Source organism: Branchiostoma floridae, chromosome 1 (assembly GCF_000003815.2).
Source record: "Branchiostoma floridae strain S238N-H82 chromosome 1, Bfl_VNyyK, whole genome shotgun sequence".
NCBI lineage: Eukaryota > Metazoa > Chordata > Leptocardii > Amphioxiformes > Branchiostomatidae > Branchiostoma > Branchiostoma floridae.
The window spans coordinates 19,668,969-19,676,849 of NC_049979.1; the positions used below are offsets into that span (position 1 = coordinate 19,668,969).

Consider the following 7,881-nt stretch of genomic DNA (forward strand, 5'->3'; position numbering starts at 1 on the left):
TTTACTTGTTTCCCAATTTATCTGGCAGTGTTTTTATTGTTTTATTTTAGTTTAAACAACATACCCCGTAACAAAAATGCCCACATGTTGCATACCATTGTGGGATGAAATGTTTACTGTTGTTTTTGCAATGTTTCAATGCCAAGGTGGAAAAAAAACATGACTTTGATTGTAAGTGCCAGCGAAGTAGGGATTGTAGCCTGAGTGTCATCCTAGGTAGCTTATTGGGGCTCCCATACTCACCCCTCACAAACCAGAGGGGTGAGTATGAGAGCCTCTGTAACCAACTAGGATGATACTCAGGCTAGAGTCGACCCTCACATTACTCTAAAAAACGGGCTTCATGCCAGTTTCAGATCAGTGTGGGTGGAAATGTGACAGAGTTTTCACAGATGCTGCGAAGATCTGTTCATAAAACTACGTATTACTAAGTTCTGTCGCCAATTTACCTCTTCCACTGACGATAAAATTTACGTTTTTCTCCACGTTGGCATTGAAAAATCCCTAACAGAAAAAAATCTGCTACATTTCAACCCACAATTTTATGGACCCAACATGTGGACTTTGTTGTGTAGGGTTATGTTGTTTAAACTAGAATAAAACAATGAAAACATGAATTGGGAAGAAAGTAAAGGAGCACACCCAGCATGACATTCCCATAGAGCGTAGTTTGCAGAATGGATCTTGGCATCAATAAATCATCAGAACAACTGCCAAATGTCTTCCAAATTTCTACCCGCAAAGTCATCCCCATATTTTGTGTATTTGTAGGGTTTAATCCCAATAGTAAACCTACTATATCACAGTTACCAATATAAAGTACTCATGGATGATATAAACACTGACATTAATTGTTCTCAGGTCACCCGTCAAGAAATGTGAAAAATTGATAAAAAATATCACCAAAATCAAATTCAAATGTCCAAAACAATATTTTCTATAGATGACAGGCATATATTGTGCAGTTGTTAACCTTAGAGGGGTGAAATGCACTCCCGAAGATGGCATACTTATGTCTGCAATACAGCCTATATAGTAGAATGCCCAGCTGGTACCCACTGCAGTCTCGTTCTGGTGCCATGACCCCGGATGACCCCGGAAATCCAAAATGGCCGCCACAACTGGAATTAACTCTATTCCCAAATCATCGGCTTTAATTGATATAAAAGTATATAATTCCATTGTAATTGTATAGTTTCTTTATGCAAGGAAGTTATATAACCTCAAATTAAGCTAGTGTTTAGTATATCTCCGCGACTCAACCTCTGCTTGGAGAATAAACTTGGTTCAACATGTGTTTCTTGTTCGCATGGAGCCTGCCACCTGGCCTTATCAAACGGGGTCCAGTAGATGTTTTGTCATTTACATTGTTCGCTACCATTCAATCAAACCAAAACATTAGCTTATAGCTTTTTAGAGCACTGACATAAATATACCCGACTACTAAAGCTAAGTCTATGTACAAAAAAACGTATAGAGTTGAAGACGTTTAGGTACGCATTTGGCATGTTTGGTATGGTCCAATTGTCACCGGCAGAATGCCAAGGCGGGACGGTGCCAAAAAAACAAATTATGTTGCTTCGGAATTTATAGCACTCCAATAGCTTCAGTCATTCAACATGGATGACTTCTATACGTCCGAGTGGCCAGATGATTCAGAAATGGATATGTTATCTGGAGATTGGGAAGAAGTGCCGGACGCCTGGGATTTTGACCAAACGACCGGGATGTCACATGCTACAGCTACTAGTAGGTTTCGGATCGTAGCACGTGTTGTTGCTTTGTTTACCCAAGGAGCTTTTGGTTTACCGGGTATCTCTATATTTGCAGCAAGTCTGTTTGGTTGTTACAACTTTGCTACATCGCACAGTGTTCTCATTCCCGCAAATTATGCCTTGAATACGTAAATTGCAAAATCATATTAAGTTCTCGTGAAAGGGTTTGCTGAAAAGGCTGGGCTGTCTCCCAGGCCTGTCTACCTGGCCTGTCTACCTGGCCTGGCAACGTACAATCACGTCAGGCTACCGAGATCCCCCCATTCATACTCCACAAATAGCTGAGGGCCCCAATGCCCTTTTGCGTAGAGCGTAATCGGCCGTTTTAATTTTACATAGAGCGTAGACGGATCGCTTAATTCAACGTAGAGCGTAATCGTTGCATTTTGCGTAGAGCGTAATTGGCTCTTTTAATTCTACGTATAATGCGTTGTAGCTCCCTGGAATTTACCGTAAAACGTAATGGATGAATTGTGCGTATAGCGTAATCAAACCTGCCCTAAGTCCCGTCAAAATGCAGGAAATTGCGTTTCAGAGGGTGGAGATTTCCAAATTTCCGTGGACCTCCTTTGCGACGCCCTGCACCAACTGCGCTCACGGCGACATGGTGAAATTATGTTGCGGGCGTCGCCCTCAAAAGCTTAAACTGTATTTTTGATAGAAAGAGTCGTCGATTTAGACATCCAGGTAATAAGATATGCCAAAAACAGTTATTCCAGCAAAATCATATCCAGTTGCTTAATGGAGTAACTGTTTTTGGCGGCATTAAATATTGCCTAGTCTGCGAGAAAAAGTTGCCCCTCAAATGCAGGAAATAGCGTTTCATAGGGTCAAGATTTCAAAATTTTCCCGGGGAGCATGCCCCCGGACCCTCCTAGGATTGTCGATGATAAAAATTCGGTCGGCAATTTGCTGCCGCCGCTTCTTCCACCTTTTAACTCAACTTTTGTCACTTCTATGTATCATAAATACCATCATTGACACAAACGCTCAGTCGCTCGGTGATGAGTTCTGCATTATAATGTGTGGGGATTGACACAAACGCTCAGTCGCTCGGTGATGAGTTCTGCATAATAATGTGTGGGGAAGCTTTCAAATTTAGCGTAGAGCGTAGAGAGACTTCCTGAATTTAGCGTAGTACGTAGCCGGCCATCAAAATTTAGCGTAGAGCGTTGTCGGGACCCCCCCATGGGGGCCCTCATAGCTAGCCTCTCATGTAGCTGCACTCTCTATCGGAATGCAGGAAAATTACAGCCATTATGATGGTTTGCATGTACGGAAACTAGTGGATGCTAGTTGAAACGTCTGACCGTTTCCAAAATCATATCAAGTTGCTTTAGCAACTACTCTTTGGCGTGAATTATAACTGTTTCCTTGTAACCTGGGTCAAACTTACATGACTGACAGCAAGAACATTTTACTTAAACAGACATTTTTTTCTAATACAGTCATCTCTTTCTCTCAGGGTTGAAGTCAGAGGTGGAGAAGATTGGAGCACGTGCAATGTCCCTGTTTCGGCAAGGAGATTATTTCAGTGCCGCCCATTGGTGGTCAGAGGCACTGCAGTACGCAGAGATACTCGGCAACAGGGAAACAATTGCCCGGCTCCTCTTGAACCGGTCCACTTGTGCCCAAAATATTGGGCGGGAAGATATGGCTCTGTCTGATGCTGAAGATGCCATCAGTGCTGATCCTACACGGTTAAAGGTAAAGGTTTATGACAACATGAATGTCTTGCATTAGAAACCCGCTGAGAAAGTGACACAAATGGCATATACCCTTATATCCTGTTTTGCCTGTATGACTACAGTGTTTTTATTATTCACACTTATCACCCGGTCCGGGACACCTGTATCGAACGTTATTGTGGCTCAGCATTGACATAATATGAATTGACAGGAAATTTCATTTGATAGTAGGTCACAATATAGAAAGGTTACCATGTTCTCCAACTCAGAGCAATTGATTCTAAAAATTCAGCCGGTATTCACTTGAATTGTGACGCTGGCTTTATTCACTTGAATTGTGACGCTGGCTTTAAGAATCATATCTGCTCAGTGTCACTGTACTACATGAAACTTGTCTGATGATTTCCAAAATCTATCTATGAAGTTGATTTAGTGACAGTTATTTTTGCAAACTGCTTTGATCATTTGAACTTATTGCAACCACATTTTGTTTCTCTGTCTCCTTTAGGGGTACCTCAAAGCTGGTCTGTCTGCTCTCAGGATGCAGCGCTTTGACCAGGCCCTATACCTCTTCCGCAATGGGTTTCTCAAGGCGGCAGAACTTAACAGGCCTTTGCAGAAAGAACCGCTCGAGTTCCTCATTAACATAGCTGGAGTCATTCATTGTCTTCATGGTACGTTATTGCAGACTGTGCTATGGAAATCATTTGGCCTTGGTGGCTTTGTGAACCGAACCAATAAGTCTCTGTAATAGTTAGATGTGGTCTTGCCACATATATTGCTGCAATGTTATTACATCAGTAACATTCGCATATCAATGACGTCGCATAGGAAGGCTTGTCCCGGACATCCAGAAGTAATGATTCATGTGCTAGTAACAAGTCCAATACATGATTTATAGAAGTAACTTGTTGTTCACTGAATTTCAGGATTTCGAGTGGAAGTCTTACTTCAGACCATTCGACCTGCCAAACGCCTCCGTACTATGCTTGTGGAGCAGTTGGTGATGGACAAGAAATGGAATCATCTAAGAGCTGTCTTCTTTGGGTAAACAGCGCAGTTATTCAATCTGGTATCCAGCCTTGTTCAGTTTTGGTTGGTTTTCTAACAATCGCTACCTTTATTTAGAGCGACTGTTAGGAAGACAAAGCGAACCAGGATATCTGTTATTGGTAAATCTGGTGCATTCAAAGTAAAAATGATAGTCACGTGTTAAGCTTTTTTGTGTTATTAGTCTGATAGAAAATGTAGTTTGATCATTGTGAACTCACAGAGGAGGTGCTGGACACCGGCCAAACAGTGGAGGCATTGCAACCGGCTGTGACACGTCCAAAATCAACCTGTCACCCATCCTTCACTACTACTACACCCAACCACTTCCACAAGTCCGTCACACCATCTGTGCACTTCTCCAGCATGGATCTGGATTAGGAGATTTCAGCCTAGAGCCAGGAGACACACCCATTCATGCTCTGCTCAATGTGGAACTGAAGAGCGGTACGGACATACTGTCCTCCCATGTCAATACATTAAAGATGTGTTTCAATTATGATTTTTTACCTAGTTTACTGCACATTTAGGCTGGTATATAACTTTGGCTGTTATGGTGAGAGATTGCGTTCATTTTACAACTGCGGAATGATAATTTTTTTATTCATAGTTTTTTGTATCTGCTAAAATGTTTTGTATGTTTGCAGGTGACAACAGTCTTCAGATAATGACGATGGTCTGCGAATCTCTCACATCGCGATTCAGTCACTCACTTAAAGCTACCAACGCAAAAGGCAACACCCTATTACATGTAGTCACCATGGCAGATAGAGACCACCTGAGCACCAAAAGCTGTGCCTTGCGGGCTTTGACGCTTTTGCTTCAGGCTGGGCTGGACCCTGGCATCACTAATACTGATGGGAAAAAGGCCGTCCACTACGCTCGGAAAGGATCCGAGCTCTTTTATCTCTTGGAGAATGGATGCGATGAAGGTGCGTAATAGATAAGATTAAATTCTGCTGAGATGTGTTATCACAATGATCAATGATGGCTTATCAAGCCACCAAAGTTGAAGAAAATAATGAAAGTAGATATCTGCATTGATAAAGAGGCCCACTAGATTCACCATTGAATATTACGCATTTTTTTCCTGCAGCTCGAGGCGCATCAAACAACTTCTCACAGCCGCCACCAACTCAACCACAGCCCAGTCAGCCATCAGTTCCTCCGCACACATCAAAAGATAAAGGACAAAAGACTAAAGCACACATGACTCCCATCGAACGGGCCAGGAAGTTCATGCAAGAGGGAAAATCCATGGATGCTCTGAAGATCTTTGCACGAACGATCAGTGAAGCAAAGCTAAAAGGCGATGGAGACATGACTGCAGAACATCAACAATGTCTGGAAGGCATAGCTCATGCAATGGAGAACATCAAAGGTAAGTACCATTAGTTGTACAATAGTTGTACCAATAGTAGCATATCGGTACAAATAGTAGCATTTTGGTACAAATTTGCCTTTCAAAATTCTATATGAGTTAGCTATGACTCCATAAGGTTGACTATACGGACATCTTAAGTAACTGGTTTGTTTCCCATTAGATTAGCAAAGATATGCCTCTAACTTTTTCCTCCTTGAAGTGTACTTGACATCTTTCTCTGGTTACTTCCCATTGCCTTTTGTTAACCTCGAAAAGCAAATGGTTGCAAAGTGTATCCTCAGACTGATGGATTTACAGTCTCAGAGTGAGTCATGTTATTCTGTCTCAGTTATAATGATGGTTAAAGCTAAATAACTTTTCATATTCCCGAAAATTTGAATTATGCTTTTCATATTACTTGTTCAGTGGTACCGAGACAAGTTGTCGTTGAGGCACCTCTGTCCGTGTGGCGGGGCACTGTGGTAAAGCTATCATCTCAAAAGAGGTGGCGCGCCCTTGGGATGCTCCTGACAGGAGGAGGGAACTACTGCAACACCGGTGACGGAGGTCTAGCCACCGGCTGCAACACAACATGCGTTCCCTTGGTGGAAGTCTTAAAGTTCTTTGAGAGCGAGGAAGGGAAACAGAGTGGTCTGAGGAAGTACAGCGTGATAAAAACACTGTTGAAAGGCGGTACCTCCCCAGACGGAGACACCAACGACACCCACCCCATCAGCCACTGCCTGGAGAGTGAAGACTTTGCAGCAGTTCAAATGCTTCTTGAACAAGGAGCAAACCTTTCCAAGCTGACACTCCGGGAAGGGGATACTCCTTACCATGCAGCGGTCCAGATTGCAAAAGAAGGTGGTCAAAGTCAAAGTCTTTTTATTGCTTAAATTTATCTATCACAACGTTAATTATTTTAGTACAATTGCAACTACTGTAGCTTTTGGATGAGAAGATTTCAACAATTTCTGACATTTTTCATGAGTAAGTACAATATGTATCTACATATATGGGATGATTGTACTTTTTTTATTCTATCAAAATGTACCACATGGGATTGTGGATTGCTTAGAAGAGATATGTTAGTGTCTTTCACCCCATGAGATGTTACATATGGCAGGAATTAGTCGACTAAAAATCGTTCCTTCAACTTCCACTCAGGAAAATGTGGAATCCTGAAACTCCTCATCAGCAAAGGAGAGATTGACCATAGCATCAGGGACTCAAGTGGAAACACCTTGATGCATGTTGCTGTCAAGGGAAAGTAAGTGATAATCACTATCTTGTAGACTCTGTAATACAAATGTAATGATAATCTCTTTGTTGATTAGAATGGGAAGGAAGTGTTTGATTCATTGGTTAGTTTATATGTCAAAGGTTTGGACTGTATGACTGCTTGTTTGTTTGTTTGGTTGGTTGGTTGGTAGGTTCTTTGATTGGTTGGTTGGTTGGTTGGTTGATTGTCTGCGAGCCCTCCTTACTTGCTTGATCATGTTACTATGGTTTTACTGATCAAACTTGCCTTACCGCTTCTAAGCTGTGATTTCCCATTCTACAGATATTCAATGGACGGTGCAAAGCTCATAGAAGAACTAGTTCGCATGGGTGTTGACCCGTCAGTAAAGAACAATGAAGGCATGACGCCACTCGACTACCTGAAGGAGGGAGATCGCAGAAGACATCTTTTGGAACCACTTATGGAGAAACAAAAACAGGTACCAACAAGGAAATCAGACCACAACATCAACAATAATAATTCCAACGAGATGGACAAAGGTATGACAAGTTACCCAGCTGACACAACTGCAGATAGCTGGGAGGACGCCGCAGCTACCAGGGAGTCAGGAGACAAGAAAAAGCCTACTCAAGCAAAGAGACAGATATCGTCATCTCAGGCGCAAAAGAAATCAGTCAAGGAAGATATTAAAAGCCGCATTCTTCATTCCATTGAAACCATTCCGTTGCTGAATAAGGAGGAAACAGAGGAAAGGCTGCTCCG

At 42.2% G+C, this 7,881-nt stretch overlaps 1 protein-coding gene across 1 annotated transcript in view; it reads left to right on the forward strand.

The window, feature by feature from the left end:
- The first annotated feature begins 1,528 nt into the window (after positions 1 to 1,528).
- The window catches only part of LOC118412563 (TPR and ankyrin repeat-containing protein 1-like), a 14,713-nt gene continuing 8,360 nt past the window's right edge, over positions 1,529 to 7,881 (forward strand). The window contains exons 1-10 of the mRNA XM_035815535.1: positions 1,529 to 1,749; positions 3,241 to 3,482; positions 3,972 to 4,137; positions 4,393 to 4,510; positions 4,737 to 4,960; positions 5,161 to 5,445; positions 5,610 to 5,894; positions 6,303 to 6,740; positions 7,044 to 7,146; positions 7,441 to 7,875. Coding sequence (XP_035671428.1) covers positions 1,620 to 1,749; positions 3,241 to 3,482; positions 3,972 to 4,137; positions 4,393 to 4,510; positions 4,737 to 4,960; positions 5,161 to 5,445; positions 5,610 to 5,894; positions 6,303 to 6,740; positions 7,044 to 7,146; positions 7,441 to 7,875 — 2,426 coding nt within the window. The 5' untranslated portion in view covers positions 1,529 to 1,619. The remainder of the gene's footprint in view (positions 1,750 to 3,240; positions 3,483 to 3,971; positions 4,138 to 4,392; positions 4,511 to 4,736; positions 4,961 to 5,160; positions 5,446 to 5,609; positions 5,895 to 6,302; positions 6,741 to 7,043; positions 7,147 to 7,440; positions 7,876 to 7,881) is intronic.